We start from the raw sequence: 23,101 nt of genomic DNA, 5'->3' as shown, positions 1-23,101 counted from the left end.
GGGCCATATAGATCTATATTAAATGAACAATGTATTCAAGGTATTTAATTGGTTAAGGATTAATGCTGTATTGGTTAAAATCGCTTCGAAAATTAGCCATTATTTGTCGTAAAAAGTAAATGACAAAAAAAAGTTATTGTGGGTTATCCATAAGAGATAGACATATACCATCACGGACTTTTCTGTAGACCTTTTCAATGTGTACAATACTTAGTACATTATTTTGATAAAACTCGTAGGGTTCAGCCTGCGTTTGCAATGTAAGCGGAAAAAATGTAATTATTTACGACATCACATTAGAAACCTAAAAAATAACAGTACTTCTCCCCTATTTAATGGATGAATGGATTATACATATAAACCTTCCTCTTGAATCACTCTATCTATTAAAAAAAACCGCATCAAAACCCGTTGTGTAGTTTCAAAGATTTAAGCATACAAAGGGACATAGGGACAGAGAAAGCGACTTTGTTTTATACTATGTAGTGATATATACCAATGCACTCTAAAAGAAGTCTATAAAATATACCTGCTTTAGCCAGAAGTTCCTTGTCGTAGTGGTGTCGTTCATAGTCGGCCATTGTAATTATATTCACGGTAAAGTTGAGCTTATCAAGCGTCGTAAGGCTGTAAACAAAATATTATTGCTATTAAAATGCAATTTCTCTTATTTACGCCCAATAACCTATCTCAATCCATAATCCACCATCTGAGATAGTAATCTTAATCCAAATGTTGTAACAAGTGTGACAATAACCAATCCACGGATTGTAATTGCCATATGTCGATACGAGCTATCCATGGGAGGTCTTATCGGTGTCTGTGGATAGACCTTTGTATTAAAATGACAGTTGACGAAAGCTAGATTTCATGTTACAGTTAGTTAATTAAAACAGTTAATTATTTTAACAGATTTTAACTTACACCAGTTTTTTAAATAATTAAAAAAACTGTTTGTTATGTTTTAAACATACACATGTATATTTTAATGTTATTCGTACCGTTTTATTTACTTTATTTGGTTTACATTGATTATCATGAGTGAAAACTCGGTAAAATGGTACGACAAAGAGCATTTTATCCGTCGCCAAAAATGGATTGTCTTTGTAGGGTTGTCTTCAATCTGAGATTGTGGATTCAATATTGGGTTCGGGCGTTAGTCATGTCATGTGCACTTAAGCTTCTGTCTCTTCTCTTCAAATCTAGTAATAATAGGTATGGTATGCACAAAAATTATTTTATATAAAATTAATTTTTATAATTATAGTGAATATATAAAGCCGTAGCAACTTACGCAACGATCGCAATTTAATTAAATTGTTTCCACTCTAGAGAGACTTTTAATCTTGACTTTACGAGTTCATTGTCTATAAAATAGAATTTTTCATCAAAGTTACCAACCTAATAACTCTCTAAACTGGGGTAGCTCAAGCACAAGTTAATTTAAGTAATCTGTGGGAGGCTCTAGTTATGGAAATAAATCTAGTTAACACAATTTTTGAATATCCTGGGTATTTTTTTATAAATTGTAGTAAATAAATATTATGTAACTCTTGCTTATTATTTCGAAAACATCTTCAGTTCCTTCCACAAAATGGTGGTGGAAAAACTCCTTAAATTAATTTAACTTAGGTTAAGATTCAGAATCGAAACTTAGCGCTAAGTATCCGTATGTCAAAATCATTATTTATCCTAGTTCTAAGTCTCTGAATCACTCTTAATACTTACGGTGCCAGAACCCGTCCCGGTTTCTTCTTGGCGAGCATAATCGCCTGGTTCAGTATGGACAATGTGATCACAGATGGCGCAAGTCTGCAAGCCTCGCCGTCAACTTGCATGGGTATCACTTTGGTGGTAACTATTTTTGCCGTCTTGCACTGAGTGATGCATGTACCGTGGCCGCCAGCTTGCAACAGCGGCTGAAACAATTGTATATGACCTTCCCGTCAATTAATGTACGGCTTCCACGTGTAATTAGTCTTATCTGAAGCCACGTTTTTGTTTGTGTTGCTAGATTAAGGATTAACACAGATGTTTGCACTGTTGGACGCAAATTTAAATATAAAAAAAGCAATGGCACTACAACCTCTTTAGGTCTGCGCCTCTTTCATGTTTCATGATCATTTTTTTCAATCAAATTGTCAAGTGTCGACTTTTTGGGTCTAAGACATGTCGGTTTCCTCACGATGTTTTCCTTCGCCACTCTAGCCTTATCATTCGCTAGAGTGGTGAAGCACACATATAAAGAAAGTCCATTGGTGCCCAGCAGGTGATCAAACCAACGACCTCAGGGGTGAGAGTCGCACGCTGAAGCCACTAGGCCAACACTGCTCGACGCAAACCAAACTAAAACTACAAACGCAAATCTAAACTTTAACTAATTTCTAGACAAAATTGCTACTCGCGCAACGACTAAATCGCTCGCAATTAAAAACTAAGCCCACTTTTTTTAATGAAATAATTATTTCAAGCTAAACATTCTAGAAATAAATATAATCACACACAAAGTATAGGGTGAAATAATTTTGAAAATTGGTTTAGGTAGTCGTTTTTACTATAGATTATACATATAATAATTTGAGAGAGAGAGATCGCTCACCAATTGATACGTAGTCAATCCAACAACTTCTATTAATCCATCTTCAGTCGAGGGTTCTGATGCTCCCTGGGATTTGTTCCAAGGATGTGTACCACCTCCGTAACTGTCAAAATATATTTACATGTTTACAACACACAGTACAAGAATCAATACATCTGTCAGAGACCTTCTTTTCAGAAATTTATTAAATATATTTCGGAATGTTTTTTTTCTTATATAGGACCTTAGGGGTAGCCTACCCCCGTGATCAAGCAGATGTGTGTTCTAAAAAAGGACTTTATTTACTTAATGTTGGTGGGTTTAGGGTCTCGCCAAACGCGCCACACAAACATACATTGAAGTTTGAACATATCTGAGAAAATGTCGCAAGGTAGAAAACTCCCATGTATCATATTAAACACGGTTTTGACATATGAAAAATAAATGAGTCTTAAGTAAGTAACAATTAAATACAATAAATTGACAAAAAGTGTTGTTTTATTATCTGTAGCTAAATATACCTTACCCAGCCTTTACGATTACAGTTTATTATTGACTTGAGTATAAAGCTTGTTTTAGAAATGATTTAGTTAACAGTGCAATGGTTAGAAGGTATTATGAGTACCTTCCTTCCTGAATTATTTTATGAAACGATATATTATGGAAACAATATCATGCAGATAACATTGTGGCGTTCCATTATCAAGACCAAGATTCACTTAAGCGCCAGTGGAGTTTTACCCTAATAGTATGAATGGTTACTGGTTTATTTTTGTACTGTACTTCTATTTCTGACTGACTTCCAAAAAGGAGGAATATTTGAATAAGATATATATAGACTTCCAAGTGTGCTAAATTGTAAGTCGATTTTTCCCTAGCATAGCCTCTTCAAATTGATATATATTATAACTAAATGAATATTTAATGTGCTAATTTATATAGTACTGTTGACTAATGATGTATTGTTTCGGTTTGAGCATGAGGGTTTACAAATGCATAAAGTATCAAGTTTTGAATCGTTAGTGAAAATGTTTTTACGAATGTGGTAAAGATGACAAAAAGCGTTGTCGAAGAAAATGCGTTTTTTTATGTATAATATGGTCAAAAGTCATAATGCCATTGTTTAACCATTAGAAGTTTCATACTTAAATGTTAAACGATGTATATTTCCTATAAATGACACTATATAGTATTTACAATATTCATAACCTACTACATAGTAATAATAATCATTAAAAATTAATAAAGAGAAAATTAAAACAAATTAAAAAGTTGGTCCCAGTGGCAGTGTACCTTTAACGCCGGCAGGATTTCCTCGCTGTATTGCGATACTTATTCGTTGAGCGAGGATAGCACAAGTCACCGGTACTATCTACCAAAGCAAAATAAATAGGTACAATTTAAATACCTTGGAATGTTTAAGAATACGATCGCATGCACTTTATGCTCCCTCAAGACGCCGGTAAGATCCTTTCCGTCACATTCCAAAGTAACGAAATCGGCTAAATCTTTCCATTTCCTTTGCATGAGATCTTTCCCGCCAGCCGTTCCGTAAAAGAGCTTATTCCGGATGCGAGAGTTAAACTTTTCAGGATGCGCCTCTGAAATATAATATTCATTTAAAATATATAAGTACCGCTGTTTGTAATTTAAAAAACATTTAGTCAGACTCTCTTTCTCTTTGACGACTCATTGGTCTAGTGGTTAGTACTGCGAATCCATGGGTCCCGGGTTCGATCCCCGGCTGAGACGAACATCGATGTGATGAGCATTTGGTGTTGTGCGTAGGTCTTGGGTGTTTAAATATGTATTTATGTCTTTCTATCTATAATATGTATGTATATCCGTTGCCTAGTACCCATAACACAAGCTTCACCAGCTTAACATGGGATTAGGTCAATTGGTGTGAATTGTCTTAAAAAAAAAGACTCTTGAAGACCCGTCACTGATAGGTTAATTTAGATAATTAGTTTTAGTGGTACTTAGAGTCGCATAATTAAAGCTTATTTAATTAAGTACTCAAAGTAATATTTGTATTATTTTCTGTATTTCTTTTTAATAAAGACAATAGTCATGTTAGTGGATCGGGCTGGACTCCTCCCTATACAGAACATGGCAAAACAGAAACGTGTCGAATACTACGAAGAGTACGCTCGTTAGAACTTTGATATTTTCTATATTTTTATACGGATCGTCTACTCAATTTGTGCAGCGAACCGAAAAAGATAAGAGGGGTGCCAGATGTGGTGTTAGAGGAGAATGTTGCAAAATACCATGACGGCAAAAAGAACCAATTGCAACCAACTAAAGATCACTGACTGTCTAATATTATTTCAATATTTTTTCCACTAAACTGCTTTGAAAACAAAAAAAATCGTGTTACTTGGCTTACAATAAACTACAAGCTCCCTCCTTATCAGAATGCCAAATCGTAAAATGACTGCTTTACGACTAATTTGAACGCGACCACCGCTGCAAAAACCGCTGTGAGAGTTCGAAAAGTGAGTAACAGAATCGCAAGGCTGCTTTTAAAAATTTAACCGATTTCTTAGTATATTATCAGTTTGACGTTCAGATGTTAATTCGCATATTAAAGTGTCCTTACTGTGTAACTTGTGTTGGTTATGTTTACATTTGAAAATTTGAACATTTCACACTTACCCCTGGCCTCGTGAAACTCGAGAGCGATGTGGGCATCGACACCAAAAGAGAAATAATTGTTAACAACATTCAGCGGTAAATCCGCTTTCGCGTTGCTGGTGTCTTCGCCTGTGGCTGCTGTGTTAGGCTCTACTGTTAACTGCCAGCGGTCCAGTAGTACTGTGTCGCTTTCGCCGATGTGTGCGAGGATTTTTGATATTGGTTCATCTTCATAGCCCTTGAAAAAATACGAAATATATAACAACAGCGCTACAACCGCTAATTCTGAGATTTCTGTAACTGTTTTGTGATCTTATTTATTTATAGGGGCCGTTCAAGTATTACGTAAGCAGATTTACTGCTTATCCCCCCCCCCTTCCTCTTGTCAGCAAAAGTAAGCTCTCAAAAATAATGGTACATAAACGTATTATTTTTATGTAGGAATCCTTGAAAATGCATTTCGTTTTCCAAAATAGACAATTGGGTTATATATGTGTAAAAATGTAAATAATTACTGTTGACGTAATCATCAAATAAGAAAAACAAAGACCCCCCATAGTGCTTACGTAATATGGACGGCCCCTAGCAAGAAAAATTTAAAATTAAATGCTTAAACGTATAAATATTTCAATAAACGTTTGTCTTTGTTATATATGATCAGCCATGCGCATGGCATTCACTAGCGGACCTCACAGACATTGTCATGACGTAGGTACACACGTCTTAAAATGTTTTTTTTTTTTTTTAGTTTTTCGCCGTGCACTATGCCATGTGAATAATAGTATCCTTCTGTGCGCTGTAAATTTTTGGATCTACGACATGCCGGATTTCTGACCATTTCCTTCACAGTACGAGCGAGCGTACATGCGCGCTCAAAGTAATAAAATATACGTAGCAAAATATCCCTGACCCAGCCTTTGAGACTTCAGTTCCCTTTATTAAATAAGACGTGAGGAAACCTAATTATGCAAATACTTTGAACCTTAATTTTCAAAACGTAAGTAGCTCGGGACGTTTCTTTTTGAATACAAGAATTTTGAACGGAAAGATTGATAATAGTAAGGGCACTCGCTTTAAATTAGATTTGTATGGACAAGTTTAACTCGCTATGGAAGACCATTAGGTATTTTTGGTAGATTTAAAATTGTTAGTTAAAAAAATTGTACACTAGTACATATTTCCGGTTAAGTTTAGAAGTTCAAATAATAAGAGCTATGCATTATAGGCCTTTTTCCCTATCTTTTTCATACGAATAAAATTGGATTTTTTATTATTAATACTACTTACAAATAAACTTTAAACCTCTAAAGCTTAGGTTTCACAGAAAAGCGGTGCCGTTAACTAACGCCCGTCATTTTACGGTTGTTAATAACGGCCGTCTTTACTTTTTAACATAATGCAAAGAAACAATCATTTTCGCTCGTCCAAGTCACATTTCCACTCATTGTATTAATTAAATATGGGCACCGCTACACGCGAAAAACGTTGAACTATTGTTTATCACCGCTATGACGGCCGTCATGCAAATGACAGCACCGCTATTTGACGTTACGGTGACACAACGTTCTCTAGGAAACCTACTCCGATGTTATTTATAGACAACGTATGAGTGACGTCACCCAACGCTACATTACGGCCTTTAGATAACGGCACCGCTTTTCTAGGAAACCTGAGCTTAACCCACAGATTCAGAGTCTTATCTTACTTATCAATACATGTCAATTGTCAAATACAATAAGTCTATTGACATATCACGTCATAGTTCGTCCTATGACTCAACTTTAAATACTAAGACATAATGGCCAAAGACTAAAGATACACAGCCCATAGAAAACTGAACAGGTCACAGAACACTGTTAAATTATTCGAAATTTAACAAAATAATTGATCAACAATGCCAATTTTGATGATTCGATGTAACGAAATGAACACGATTAAATATTGCATATTCTGTATGATTCAATGAATTAAATAACATTTCGCTGAATTGGCGAAACATTGAACAAATAAGTGTTCAATTGTTTCATTAGCAAAGTAAAATAATCGTTAGCTCATTCCAAGGATTGTTTACGGACGAAAATAATTTTGACAATTCCGCTAAATGTATCTCGATTTTAATAATCTATGGACTCCCTAAATTTTGACAGTATTACAGATAAATATTGATGAATGTGGAATTTAAAAAAATATGTAAGACTTCGATTTAGTTGTTAATATTTCTTAACCATAAGCGTTTGTTTAATTAATATAACACACAAATTTTGATTTAATTAAATTAATTATAAAATCGTGTTCAGCAATCAATTTATAACTGTGTAAGTTATTTCCATTGAAATATAGTCACCTGCCTTGAAACCCTTTAGAGGTCAAACAATAATATGTATGACTCAACAATATTTTTCCGTTAAATAATAATGAGGTTATTATTAAAATAAAAATAATTTTAAGGCATTGTTACCATTGTATGATAGGTTTAGATAGATTTTTGTGATCGCTCTCTGGCATATGAAAAATATTTAAAATCTGTGGCGAATTATAGAAAGGCGTTCGAAATTTAAAAATGAGTGTTGTATTTGGGCGCCTAGTTTGACATTTCTTGCAGAGATTATTATTTTCATTTTAATGTTAAAATCATGTAGTATTTCGCCGAAATTTCAAATGGCGTCAGTCGGCTTAGAGCGGGTTCATGTTTTGGCTGGATTAAATATAGGATAAAATTGGAAACTCCGAGATTTTCTCTGAAAACTTTTCTCAAATGGTATAATTTATTTTTCAGCTAAAATTAATATAAGATAGGTCTTTATAGTAGGTACCTATACTATAATAGTATTATTCAATATCTTACCCCGCCCCAGCCCAAAGCTCTTGCGAGATCATTTCCAGTCCCAAGTGGAAGGACACCCACAGCTGGCCGTGCACCAATCCTGTCCAAAACACTTAAAACCCACCCCACTGTGCCATCTCCGCCACATGCCAGCACACGCAAATTTGGCACTTTACGAAACATCTCTAGTCTGAAATAAAAATAAAATTTGCATTCCAAAACTATTTTGGCGGCTTTTAATCTTAACGTAAATGTGTTTGTTTTTTTAATAACGAACGTCACATCATACACATTGTTTCATTGTTTTACTGCAAAGAGTTTCTACTACTTTTTTTCTAAGAATTCTACAAATTCAAATTCAAATTCAAAAATCATTTAATCATATCGGTAACACTTTGTACACTTATGACATGTCTGTAAAGAAATACATATAAATGCTTCTAAATTTAAATTTAGTGCCAGTTCTCAAATCAAGGGCGTAGAACGGAAGAGAAGAACTGGCAATAAACTCTCCGCCACTCTTTTTAATCGCCATGTTTTTTTTTTTACACAACGTTTGTAAGGAGCTGCAACCATTAAACCATGTTCCACATGACATCTTAAGTAATTACAGTCGAAGATAGTTGACGACACACGAAGGTTAATTATTAAATTATGTTATATAATATAGTTTAGGAAATTTACACTCATAAACGCTAAAGATGTCTTCTTCAGTCTTGGTTTTAAAAAAATAATATGATGCATTTTATGCACCTTAATGTCATGAAATTTTTATCTTAAAAGACAGCTTAAAGTAAGACATTCTCTTGATAAAGTCTTCTAATATACAATTTTCCTCAGGATTTCTATACGATGTCATGGTACAGTTAATAAATTAAATGCAGCCAGGAAGGCTGTATCGCTCCAGCCACTTTACGTATTAATTGCTAATTCGGAGAAGCGTAATGCACTTTAGAATCTGGAGCAGTCTATGGAACTATATTAAGGATAGACATATCCATTTGATGCAGATTATAAGAGGAAGCGGGTACAGTTCATAGTCTAATTCAACTTATAGTTTAGGCTTTATATGGAAACCATATTTCTTCCTTGGTTTTGAAAAAATATTTAGGCTTTAAAACATTTACGTTTTTTTTTATAGAAACTTGTGTATGTGTATTACAAACACATATACGGCAACTAAATGCTGGAACAACCTGCCACCTCCAATCCGCAACATCCAAAGCAATACGTCTTTTAAGATAAAATGTAAAATCTTTTGACATATTAGTCGGCTGGGTTGGGAATTTAGTGGCATTGTCTTATGTTTTATTTGTTTGCAATTTTTTTTAAATCTAATTTTTGATTTTAATTGTTAACATTTTTGTTTTGTTCAGTGTGTGTAGCTGTCATTCCAAGTATGGGACCATTGAGAATCAGTGTTACTATCACCAGCAACTTAAAGCTGTGTTAGGCCGTGTGTAAAGTAATTGTTATTATATATGTGTGCTGAATCAATAAGGTTTTTTCTTTCAAATTATTGTAGATTCCTTATCAAACCATTGTCATCATGGAAATACGTCATAGCATCAAAATTCGCGATATAATATGTAAAACTTGCAACATGCTTGAATAATTGTATATTAATAATTAGCTCATTATTTGTCTGGGTATTACGAACATTTACATACAATGACACTAATGGCATTGTATAGTTTTGTATTGATTTGTACCTCCAATTGTTATATCGCCTTAGATGGTAATCAGAGGTTTGATTCCCGACGAAACATTGAAGCAAAAGTCTAATCACCTTTGATACTGAAAATACTGTCTAATACTGACTTACCACGGCATAAAGCCAGTGTTAGAGTTTGATTTCCTTCGAAATAACATGGGCTATCTGATGACTTAACTTAACACCTAACTTGGAAATCTTTAGTACAAGTAACAAAGAGGACGACCTACTTTTGATTTCGTTTGGGTTTCGAGAATTTCTAAAAGTACTTAGTATAAATGCCCGTAAAGATATGACCTCAATGCAATTGGAGCCCAAAACTCTTAATAGTTATTTTATTATATCGTACTTATCTTTAGATATAAACGTGATAATGTATATATATATATTTACCCAGGCCCCGGCCCTCCTTGAGTGAGATCGAAAACTTGGCGCGGGTTTAAAAGCCATTGGAATTTCTGTAATAACTTGACACCTTGATTGCCGCCACTTTTGGGGTTAATAAATACGAGAACAGGTTTCACATTTGACGTCGGTATTGGCTTTATTACGAACGGTCTTTGTTCAACCTTCGAGTCTTTTCCCTTTTTCTTTCCCGCGCTTTTCTTTTTCGGCGATTTCCGTAGTGACGATTTGAAGCTTCCGCGACGGGGGAGTTTTACAATCCATGACGGCGGTACTATAATAATAGATTGTGTACCTAAAACAGAAATTATTTTTAAAATTTTCTCATAGTGGTTGCCTGGAAGACTTCGCTCGATAGCGATGAGGCCACCAGTTGCCTTCCTTTTCATATAATTATTTTAATTGTACTGTTTTTATGGATGGGACGAGGTGTAAATAAATAAATAAAAATAAATGTCTATTTTCTATCTGGTCAAATAATAATCAAAATTAATATTCATGTACGTAACTGAATATACACTTATGAACGTCAATAAATATATGCTTCTAAATTTACATTTACAAGTTCTCAAAAGTAGAACGGACGAGAAGAACAACGGCAATAAACTCTCCGTCACTCTTTTAAATAAAAAAGTCAAATATTCGATTTAAAAAATCTTATATTTTTCATACAAATATTTGATTAAACGAATTTACTTTAGCGAATTATAGATTGTGAAATTCGTAGTAGCTTTAGGTTCTTTAATTATTTTTCGTTATTCTAAAAAATTAATCTTTGTCCCGATTTAACTAAAGTTCTCAACTATCTTTCTTTTTACATCAGCTTAAACGCAGAAAGAGATGAAAGAGTAGATTTACTAATTTAGATTTTATAAGACAGTTTATATTCTGTGTATTTACGAACTTACATATCTTATGTGTAACAATACGCATATTATATGTTGTATAATTTACTATTCTTAAAACTATATATACATATGTACATACTAATGCTATGTAAAATATTTCACATCTGAATAAAGTATATCTTACCTAACGAACATTCCTCTCCTATTCTCTGGAGGTTAAAACAACTCTCTTTATTATGGTATGCATCTTTACACCACGAACAACTCAAGGCGACAATTTCTTTGGAACTAAAGGATATTTTCGCTTGCAGCGACTGTAAAAAAAATAATCGTCATCCATAAAGTTAATAACTAAATTAACTAATAACAGCAAGTAAAATGAGTTTAGCCTAGCATTATAGCAGTAATACGCACAGCGTCTCCTAGTTCAGTGTTTTCTATCGGCTTTTCTGACGTTTTATTTGAGGAAACGCACCACCCACAGCAGCCACGCCGAAATGACTGACAACAAAACAACCATGCAAACACACATGCAACACAAACAAAACATAAATTAAAACATATAAAAAGCGGTGCATAAAACACTAAGAAAGAAAACTTCTCGTAACATCTAATTATTTAATTTTAAAGTTAAATAGTGCTGAAAACAAAGAAATCATTGCGGCCATTTTGTAGGCACCAGAAACAATATGTGTTAGTTGGCGCCATGTCATCGCCATTTTTCGCATCTGTCAAAATCCGATGAGAATTTGACATGTGGTATTTTGTTTGCAGTTAGATTTCTGTCTATAACTTCGAAGACCGATTTATAATTAACCAGCGACATTTATATTTTAGATATAAATACATATAGCCTATGTTACTCAGCGGTAATGTAGCATACAAGTTATAATTTATATTTCTCGCTTTTTAAATTAATAGGTTGTATAAATGCTGTTAGTAATAGTTATTAAGTATAAAGCTGTGTTTGCCGGTTAATTATTATTGTAATTTCCGTTTGTTTCTAGACTATTAGATAAGATTTTATTGATATGCCCGTTGGCAAGCATTTTTTAAATAAATACAAAAGGTGATTTTGAATACAGTCCATTTGGGTATATCCGTTGTAAACAAAAATCTTTTATTGTTTTTAAAATGTTAAATTTATTACGCCATTTACTATTCTCACTAAAGTCACGTAATATTATTGGTTATAGCTCATTAAATAAGTTGATTGTTAGTCAAAATCCAGAGTCGTTAAAAATCCAGTAACAAAAAAAAGAATACCAAGATATATATCAAGGTATATTTAAGCCATATACGATTCTGCTAGAGTGTCATTAAAAATGAAGTTCCATTTCGCTTTAGTGTTGTGACGTTGCCGTGATGTAAATAATTTACATATGGAAACGTAGTTGTGCTGACGCAGGGTGGCATTATGATAACGGCTTTAGGCATGTGTACTGTTCGTGCGTTATGATTGTTGCAGTGCATGGCATAGATAATGGAATGGTAAGTATAAGGCGTGCGTTATACAATAATGATGTGTGAGTCTGTATTTGGATATTGTTAAAACTAGGAGCAGTGACCTAGGTTCCTCATATACTAAGGGCAAGTATACGTGTACGACAATTTAATTCTTTGACACCTCAGACAGTACCAAATAATATTGATTTGTATAAAACATGCCTTTATAAGCTAAGAGTAATATCACTTATACGTAATCATTAATTAAAAAAAACAATAATTTAAACTATTGATCTGTATACATCAGTCACGTGACACAGAACGGTCATAGACTAGTCGAATCCATGATGACGTAACACGCTTGTAAATAATATATTTTCACCAGTCCTGATACTACCTTGGAGCTTAAATTCGTCGGAGACTGTCTTTGATCGTAATATAATATACCTTTGTGTAATTAAGGAATCATAATTAACACGTTAAACACTTGTTGTATGTTGTGTACGCACGTTACGTAATAGGGACTGGTGCGACGCCATCTTGTCTAGAAAAGAGTTTTGATGGGTTTTTAAAATTATTAATGTTTAATTTGGATTTTTAAAGCCAATCACTTAACAGGTTTAAAAATACTAATTTGTGTAGGTTCTATAGTCAATAATAAATAATCCAAAATGGTTTTTAAAATCTTGCCAAAAAGCCCATTTGAACAGTGTAGTTTAATACACGAATTCTATTCGGACGATGCCCGTTCGATTTCTGTTTAGTTCCATATTCGCCAACGCCTTTAAGTTTTTCAAAGAAATCGGTCCTTTTTTACTACGAAAACTTGGCTTTCAATTGATGTCCGGTCCAAGACCTATAAAGCTGAAAATCGTGTGGAAACTATTAGCGTAGTGGATTATGTCTAACACTAGTCTATATCCCAGAAGTGGGATGATTTTAAATGTATAACAAGGTACTCGGCGCTAGGTCTATCGGGAATACTACGCGGAAGCGTTATTGTATTACCAATTAGTTATCTATACATCTATATTAATATTCGTAAAATACTGTCTAGCATATTGAGTGCCATAAAAATTACTACTACTTTTTATAGTCTGTGTACCACAGCTACGGATTTCAACTCCCTCCCTGCGTTTTGCAGATAATTATAACATGTCGCTATTAAAAAAAACGATACCACGTTTTTAGATCTTGGCCGCAGATTTCTTTTTGGAGACGTGAGAATATAAAAACAGATTTATTATAATTTCTAGTGTTATATACACACTTTTCATGAAGTTAGAGACTTATGACTGAAGTCCGACACTTGCAAGCCTTTTAGTGTTGCAGGTGTCATTGGGTTGGTAAGCACCTATAGAAAAACAATCTGATTTGTCCATTTAAAATGGGCAAGTACTAGAATAACTATGAAAGTTGTTCATCACTTATAATAAAACTTTCAAATAAAAATTAACAGCAAAGGAAGCTACATGTAGCTAACAATATTATTTAATATGGGTTTTTTTTTATGGCTCTGGCACGATTTGTGCATTAGCCAGCGCCAAGTATAGGATTTTTTTATAATTCGTGCTTGTCTTTAGAAATTCGACCGTGTCCTCCATGAATGGTTTAAGGCACTTGCCCGGTATCGCACAACCCTCCCAAAGGCCGAAAACAAATTTAAATTAAATTAAAACTTGCCCTCGAACCGGGAATCGAACCCGGTACCCGTCACCTAGCTGCCACTTAATAAGACCGCTAGGCTATGAGGCCCCCTAATTATAGTTTACAATTCATAATTTTAAACTCATTAAAATAAACTCGACCTCCTTGTTAAAGTTCGTACTTAAAAATCTACTTCCGTGAATGTTCTCGCGAAGGTTTTTATCATTTTAACATTTTATGCATACAATCAACAGTACTTCCCGTTTTCATATGACCCTTATGTTCGCCTAAAAATAAGTTACACCTGGTTAATGAAGCTTATTTTATTTTTGCATTAAATGTACACGTACAAAATCTCATAATAATAAATTCAATGGGATTTGAGAAATGAAGAACAATAAGAAACATTGAACAAAGCCCTTTTGGTAAAATTTCGTAGCTTTCGTAACTTTCGTAGCAATAGAAAATTACCATTCTCTATTATTGATTTTCAAAGTTGTACAAAATGTTTTGCTAATTAAAACAAGCCTAATTATCTATAGCTTTTCGAGCTTTTTAAACTGAAAATTCCATTTGCAATGTAACCTGTTTAACCTAATTTTAACAAAATACCGTTATTATATTTCCACATAAAAATTATGCTAGCTTAATTCGATTTCGATGCTACATAGGCCTTACTACAAGCATGACTCCGTGATTAAAAAAAATAACACAGACACAGCGCACGCTTTTAACAACTCCTAGCTATACTCTCAAATACAGAGTGTATAACGCACACACACCCTTTCACATACTCATACATCCACGTATACATAAGGACTTTTATTTTACTTGATGTAACACTAACACATCTTTTTCTTAAAATAATTGTTTTAAACATGCACCATGTACCACGAAATAACTGTAATATTACCCAAAACACAGGGGCTTCCTAGTGTGGGGTTAGATCAATTTTGTCATAAATAAAGTTTTATTATTATTATTTGGCCAATTAAAATCTCTAATAGTAGATTAGAGCTGCAACTCAAATACGAAGCTTTTGATTAGTTAATAACTGAATTATCTGTCGTATCGCTCGTCCTCGTACACAAATCACGATGACACAATGATGAATGATTATTTCATTCCTGTCTGCGGGCAGTCTTCATGGATTCTCTGTCCACTTCAGTCACTAGTCACTTCGGTAGTTCTTTTAGTATTCGATTATGGTATCTTTAATTGAATGGCTCACGGCAGTAATTTGACTTGTAAAAAATAGGTACAGAATTGTGTTAGTAACTTTCGTTAAAACAATTGTATTATTAACGATATGTGAAAACATGTCGTTAATTCCTTACTGAGAGGCGCCGAATAAATGAGGTTGGGAGACGCTTTATGAATAAAGATCAGATGGTAGGTCAACTGTGGAACATTTAGCGGATAATTATCGACGTGAAACAACCTTATGGAATTAGTTTAGGTATTGTCTTTTATTGCCATAACTTTCACACATTTGTCACCGTGACCACGCACGCTGTAAACGTCGGTTACATTTAAAATTATGAAAAATAATTGTAAATACATTACTTCAATCCGGTAAAAAATTGTTTTATGTTGTTAGGTTTCTACATCACGGTAATATTTACCACCAAATTCATTTGCTACCAAAGTAGACATTACTATTAAGAATTTATGATTGACGTATTGAAGTCGTGTCTCTATAATCTTTTTTTGTAAAGGACAAACGAGCCTACGGGACGCCTAAAAAGGGCCGTCATCGCAGCTCAAGAACACCCATTTTAGAAGGTGCGTTGCCGGCCTACAATCTGTGTATATTGAATTTTTAGAACAAAAGTACTGAGCCGATTTGAAAAATTATTTCACTATTAGAATGCTAGATTATCCAAGTATCATACATCATCATAGTAGGAGACTTCTGGGCTTCTGGAAGGAGCTAGGCTGGCTTAGTTAGCCAGGACTTTATTACTACTACTTAATTTTCAAATTTTTTAATATCTTAATAATTCGGGATTTAAAATTAAGATATTTTTTATTAGTAATCATAACAATCAAACTTACAGTATTTAAAATTGTACTAATAAAATAAAGATAATTAAAAATTAATAAAAATAAATTAAAAAAGTTTGGTCCTTGTGGCATTGTACCTTTAACGCTGCCAGCATTTCCTTGCTGTATTGCGATACTTATTCGCTGAGCGACATTCGGTATTTTAGTTTATAACTCGTTATTAGTATTTAAAAAAAACTGTTAAGTTCAGACTAGATAAACTACACAAAAGTTATGTTTACATCAAAGAGAATTTAATCTGTAACAAATTATTCAGGGAACTATATTTCAATAACATTATTCGTGTAAACAAACAAAAGAAAATATATCCATGATTTATTCTACAACCTCAGAACAAGGAAACGTTACGCGCGAACACGCAATGTAAAGCACAGAAAGAGAAAGAATAATAAACCTTCAACCTTGCTATTTTCCTGGTATTCAACAATAAATTATATTCAGCGAAACGGTTACAGAAAATATAATATAAAAGGCTTTCTAGCTTAAAGGGTTTGTTTGTAAAATATAAATTCGTGTTAGTTAGCTAACAACTTCGAATTCTGCGTTTTAGTTAGTTTAGTTTATTTTACTTTTGGTATGGTTTATTTATTTCCAACACACAGTATTTACAATATTCTAAACCAACATAGTAATATTAAGAATTATATTAGTTAAAGTTATTAGTTTAGTCAATTTTTTAAAGTGAGAATTATTATTAACGCTTATCGGTTATAAATAAATTTAAACCTTTAAAATTTTGGGTAATTGGTAATTCAACGTATTTCCGTTAGAAGGTGATAGGGGTGGCTATTTACGATAATTTTAAGACCCATAACCAGTGTTTATTCATTTTTATAAATCACGAGGAAATTGTGAAGTTAATTGGTACTTTTTTAAAATACATTCTTGATGTTGGATTTGTTTAGTGTTTCCAAACCTTTTTTGTGCATGCTCTGCCTTAGCCTTTCTAAAATTCTTATGCCCCTCTTAGAGACATCCATAATTTTTAATATTAAAAAAAATATTTTTTCACATTAGATACTAGTGTTAACGATACACAATAAAATTTTCGAATAGCCCCTTAATAATTTAATTGGCCCTGTGGGGCGTGGCCGTAGTGAAACACTGACTTAAATCGACAAAACATGATACCGCAGAAATGGGTAACATTATGCGTACAATCAAAATGTTAAAAACAGAAATTATTCAACACTAGTTAACCAAGATCAAGACTAACTTGTATGGATCACAGCTTATACAAGTATACTTATAAATATTTTATAAACATTGAATTATTAACCGCCTCACTGGGCTCATGTGCCGGTTAATAAATATATAAACGCCGACTGTTCCCAAGTCGAAAATAAGCTTTGTAAACACGGGGCGATACAATCAGGATTCCAATTACCTTTTTTCAAATTTATTAAAAAAAATTTAAATAACGGTTTTTTTTCTTTAGAGTTCACTTCAATTGTTTTATTTTTTAGATCTTTTCACACATAGACATACCACAAACTGCACAACGGTTCACAAATCAACTATTAGGCGTTTTAGCGTGGCGGCATTTTATTATTTATGTAATATAGATGATAGATGATAATATAGATGCCCATGGAAACTCACATTGCCAGAAGGTACGCTCTTTTCTTGAAGGACCCTAAGTCGAATTGCCTAGCGGGACCGGCGGGTAATTAAAATAAAAATAAAATAAAAAGGCGGGGCCTTTCCTATGAACTAAGAATTATATTCTATGAATTGGGAAATAATACATATTTAAATGAAGGGAATAATCCGAAGTACTTTCTTTCGACAGCTGACATTAGGCATTTCTAACGGGACTTTTCATCAAAGAGAACGAAAGCCTTTCCTTTAAATATTTAATTCCATTAATTCATCATTACAATTCTGCGACTGAAGCACTTCATAACAATAAATAACAGTGTGATAAAAACATAGTTTAAATTTTAACTGTCCTAAAAATTTTTGAAGTTATACTTCTTTAAGTGCATTATGAAAAATTGATGAGAGTGAAATTTTACGATGCGCGCGCACCGTTACACAAAATTATCAGTATGAAGTTGCCCACGGAAGATGCTACGGCATTGGACATAATTTAAAAACAACATTCGAATAATAATAGAATTTATGTTACACTTAATGTAAGAGAATAATAATAAATATTTATTTATTTAATTCTTCAAATGTAAACTGAACTTTATTGACTATAATGACTGATTTTCCAGTCTTTGATTATTTAATTGTAATTAATTATTTGCATGCAATCAAAAACTATTTTTATTAATGCCAAAGAAGTATAACTTCTTACGCACGTACATAAGTACAAGCATAACTTCAAAAGTGATGATTTGATTTTTCTAATAGGCCTTCCGCGCTGTCGACTTTTTGGGTCAAAGGCAAGCTGGTTCTCTCACAATGATTTCCTTTACCGTACAAGCAAGTGTTAAGCATATGGATAGAGAGTCCTTTGGTGCACCAGCTAAACAGTGGATTAGGTATGAGATAGGCACTTAACAATGCTTTCTTTAAAATTGATCAGCCAACTATCGAATTTATCCAGCTCCAGATAAGTACTATCCGTTATAATCGCGAAGAATTCGAAGGAGATATGTTTGCTGTGTAAATAGAACCGCCACCATTCACAGGAAGTAAGCAAAGCAAATACCCCATTGAAACATACCCATTTGGACTATTGCAATATCTATATAAAATGTGTGCGTGTACTAGGTCTACACACGTAAGAAGTGAAACTTCTTTATGACCTTATTTTTCGAAAAATGATCTACTATATGCAACTTTACAGAAATTGGTAAAATAAAGCTAAATTAGATAAAGTTTAACAAAAGGCTTTATTATCATAGACATGAATACAAATACAATTATTTTATTTTACCTTATTACTACCAAGATTATTACAGAATTTCATTGTAATAGAATCATTACTATCATTGTTATCGTTATTATATTTTTTTGTTATTAATGGCTTCGGATCAACCGTGGTAGGGACAAGAAAAAGATGGCGCGTAACCCAAAAATGTGACGGTAAATTTTTTTTCAACGCCGATAAAGAAGTTTGACTTCAAAAAGCAACATGGCGCGTAACCGAAAAACGTGACGATTTGCTACAAAATTTCTCCCATACGTCGATAAAGAAGTTTCACTTCAAAATACATCTATTTGTCCTTTATCCTAACTTCTTAATTACTAGTCTGGAACTCAGTCAATCTTTTAGGGAACATTTTGTTCGGAACGTGTTCTGTTTTTGTTTGTATAATTTGTTTGTTTTATCATTTTCCCACCTAATTAAATTCTTGCAACCATAAATAAAATATTTAAGTTCACACCACGGACCTAGTGTGAAGATTGAAAAAGACAAAACCATTTCAATTATTGTTAGTGCACGTTAGTCATAAGTGCTAAGTGGTAAGTGAAAAATAGACAATTTATGTTAAACATCGTAATAAGCTAATTAGGTTAGATTTAAATTACTTATTAGTGTTAAGTTAGGCTAGATCGTAATGTTCCATGATGTCTCAGTAAAGACACGTGTGTTAAAAAATAAATAAATAATGTATAAAAGGATATAATCTAGACTTAAAGAAAGTTTCCTAATGTAAGCAACACATATCAGACACAAACTTGTGAAAAGATCTCACTTGCAATGTATTTATTCAACTGTTGTTAAGTATTTGAACAGCAAATTCTTAATGTTGTGTGTTTCTGGTTTTATACTGGTGGAATTTTCTTTGGTGTGCAATCATCACTTGTTTAAGCGGTAAGGGGGAAAATTCATAGGTAATTGTTTAATAATAAAATTGGATGTGATCTCGATTTTCATCTCATTGCAAAATGTGGTTTGAAGACACAATTAAATTCCCGATAAACAACATATTACAACGTTTCTTGAGCACTTGATTATACAAAATACATTTCTATATATTGTACGTTTATCACACGTTCCGTGGGTAGGGAAGGTGATACATATCCAAGGCGTAACACGTATCTATCAATATCTACTGAATCCTTGTTTATAGATTAGAAAAGAATATTGAATAATAATAATATAAATTCACAGACTCGACAGCCATTATTTAAATATCAAATAAAACAAATAATATACTACCTTTAATTATTAGAATTGTACCATATTAAATTATTATATTGACAAACAGCAATATACAGAAATAAAGTAAAACATTTGTATTTTTGCCTGTTTGTAACGAATATACTAAAAACCTGTTGCGAATTCAAAAACTCTTTCGCCATTAGAATACAACATTATCCCTGAGTAACATAACATAGGTTTTTTTCCAAAATTATAAAGAACTAGATGTCCAACCATGTATGGCACATAATGTGGCATACAATATTATTAGTAAACACAAAAGATTAGAACGTGTAGGTACTTTACACTTTTAAAATCTACTGAGGGTAGGTTAGTAACACGTCCGTTCCGCACGAAGTCTCGAAATAAAAGTGAGTCAACGCCGGTGTTGCCACGCTTTATATAGGTTTCTTCTACAAAATGGCGTTAGTCCGCTAACAATATTTTAATTTTGTTTTTGTGTAAATAAATATATTTTGGGTTCAAAATATATTGTAATAACCACATGTATAATCCAGTTATGTAGAACAGTCCTAGAATTCAGCCTTAAAAGTTCACGTTGTTCCAAATTTACCGAATAAAGCTTCGAAGCCCATTTGAAAAGCTTGTTTGCCTTGTAACTGACCGAAATGTTTTGGGTCAGATGATTTGGCGAGTTTTGTGTAATATTTATTGTTAAAATATTATAATAACGTGATTTATTACTGCGTGACAGTTTTGCACGATATTCATTGATATAACCATTTTGAAATATAAACCGCAAATATCAACAGAAAATATTTAACTTTACAATAGATAAAAATGTATAGGATATTGTATAATTAGTAGCTATGGTGCGGTGTTATTTATTTTGCCTTTAAAGTTGTATATATAATCTATATGTTATTACTTATTAGAGATGGGAGAAGGGAAAGAGACTGAAATAAAGAGAAGGGAAGACGGTCTCCTAGAAGGATGGAGAAGATCAGCTCGTGAAAGAGACGAGTGGAAAACAAGGGGAGATCTATGTCGGAAGACAACCTGACCAACTGGCTGCTGATCACTAGCGTAAAAAAAATATATAGATATGTTAAAATGTATGTTATCGCTTAAGTTAAAATTACGTATTTGGTTAGTGAATAAAGCCTTTTATTATTCTCTATATTTTCAAAAAGCCGTGGATTATTAAGAAATAGTGAAATAAATAAATAGTTTATTTTATGTACACACCAGTTAACATAAAATTAATATCACCAATTAACAGTATGCCATTTTGAATTGCCTTGTGAAATACAATATTCGATTAATTAAAAAATATTATATCGTAGCTAGCTACCGTGCTTCGGGCGGGCATGTTAAGCTTTCGGTACTACGCCTAATTCATTACACACACAATATTGTGCATATATAGCCCAGTCTAAATAGGAGTTAGTCGTTGACACTATAATTTTCTATGTACGTCATGTTTGTAATGTGCAAATATTTGCTTGATTGCAAATAATAGTTTATTTACTCTTTTAGTTTAGAGTCTCTACCAGAAGTAACCTTTAGAATGCTTACGTTAAGAACATTCATTTTAAGGGTATATATACTTTAAGTCTTATTCAAATATTTAGTTTAGAGATGAAGAACGTAAGTTTTCTTTCGATTTTAATTTAAAAAAAATATAATATTACCCCTTTGTTGAGTTAAAAAAGCTATAAAAATATGTATTAAAACAACAGTCTACACAAAAGCTCTACTAACGTTACATAAGGTTTTTACCTTGCCACAAGCCTTGCATTTTCCTTTTTCGGAGCGTCTATGGACCCAATGGTGATGCGTAATTGTCTGTTCCCTGTATTGTCGCACGCCCACATCTCTAAACGTCGGTTTGCAAGTAAATTGCACACGGTCTATTAGAATATCGATGCAGGCTGTGTGCGCCACAATCTTACACGCGGAACACTTCATGCGGGCTCCATGTTTCTGAGAAAGAAAAGTTTATTTTAGATTCAATACTTTCTATATAGAACCCTACAAGCGAATGTATAAGAATCATAGACTTCATCTGATGACACACTTGCTAATTCATTTCAAATATTAGAAACTTCAGGTTTCTAATATCTTTTTTATATATTAGGGGGCAAACGAGCTTGCGGGACGACCAAAAAGGGCAGTCTTCGCAGCCCATAGACAACCATTTTTAGCGGGTGCGTTGCCGGCCTTTGAGGAAGGAGTACACTCGATTTTTAAACATTTGGAGGTCGTATCTCTGAGGGAAGACCCCCACCGGAAGTCGATTCCGCAGTTCGCTAGTACGCAAAAATCCTTGTGGTTATTCCACACCGTTTGAACTTTGAAAGTATTTTTCTGTACACTAATAGATGTTTTCTTTAAATGTGCACAATATTCGTAAGATAAAAACAGTCTGGAGGAATTTTCCTGTACCTGTACCTCCGTATGTACCTGAATAATTTTTAAATAAATTATTCAGGTACATACGGTTGATCACAGAATTGATGCCCCATTCCCCGTCATAGAATAAATGTTTATTTGAGTGAAACAAACCATACTTAATAGTATTATAATATAAGTCAATGTAAATGTGGAAAAATGTTCCCTCTACCGTCTCTGGAGTAAAGAAAATGCTATGATTAGAATTCATACATTTTTCCCTTCCTGCAACGCGAACTTTTCTTTATTCCACCTGACTAGTTTTAAAAAGACTGCTACGTAAGATATTGAAGGGAAATAAAACAGCTTTTATAACCTTTCTGCGATAATTTTAATTACTAATAACTCGAAGTGGTTTTATATTCGAGATTCTTATGTATATTAGTAGTGAATTTCTTGTATTTTAGCAAGAAGA

General features: G+C 33.2%; 1 protein-coding gene across 5 annotated transcripts in view; it reads right to left on the bottom strand.

The window, feature by feature from the left end:
• LOC125061266 (eye-specific diacylglycerol kinase) overlaps positions 1 to 23,101 on the bottom strand; it is a 189,996-nt gene that overhangs the window by 18,130 nt on the left and 148,765 nt on the right. For 4 of the 5 annotated variants that reach the window (XM_047666610.1, XM_047666613.1, XM_047666611.1 and 1 more), the window contains 10 exons: positions 22,015 to 22,218; positions 11,424 to 11,510; positions 11,194 to 11,323; positions 10,150 to 10,456; positions 8,064 to 8,232; positions 5,240 to 5,456; positions 3,987 to 4,179; positions 2,600 to 2,702; positions 1,729 to 1,919; positions 530 to 627 (listed from right to left, as the gene is read on the bottom strand). In XM_047666610.1, coding sequence (XP_047522566.1) covers positions 530 to 627; positions 1,729 to 1,919; positions 2,600 to 2,702; positions 3,987 to 4,179; positions 5,240 to 5,456; positions 8,064 to 8,232; positions 10,150 to 10,456; positions 11,194 to 11,323; positions 11,424 to 11,510; positions 22,015 to 22,218 — 1,699 coding nt within the window. The remainder of the gene's footprint in view (positions 1 to 529; positions 628 to 1,728; positions 1,920 to 2,599; positions 2,703 to 3,986; positions 4,180 to 5,239; positions 5,457 to 8,063; positions 8,233 to 10,149; positions 10,457 to 11,193; positions 11,324 to 11,423; positions 11,511 to 22,014; positions 22,219 to 23,101) is intronic. The other variant, XM_047666612.1, reaches the window with a different exon arrangement.

This window comes from Pieris napi, chromosome 23 (genome assembly GCF_905475465.1).
Source record: "Pieris napi chromosome 23, ilPieNapi1.2, whole genome shotgun sequence".
In the NCBI taxonomy this organism is placed as follows: Eukaryota; Metazoa; Arthropoda; class Insecta; order Lepidoptera; family Pieridae; genus Pieris; species Pieris napi.
Note: the sequence above shows the minus strand (reverse complement) of the source record. Positions and strands in the feature narration are given on the sequence as shown.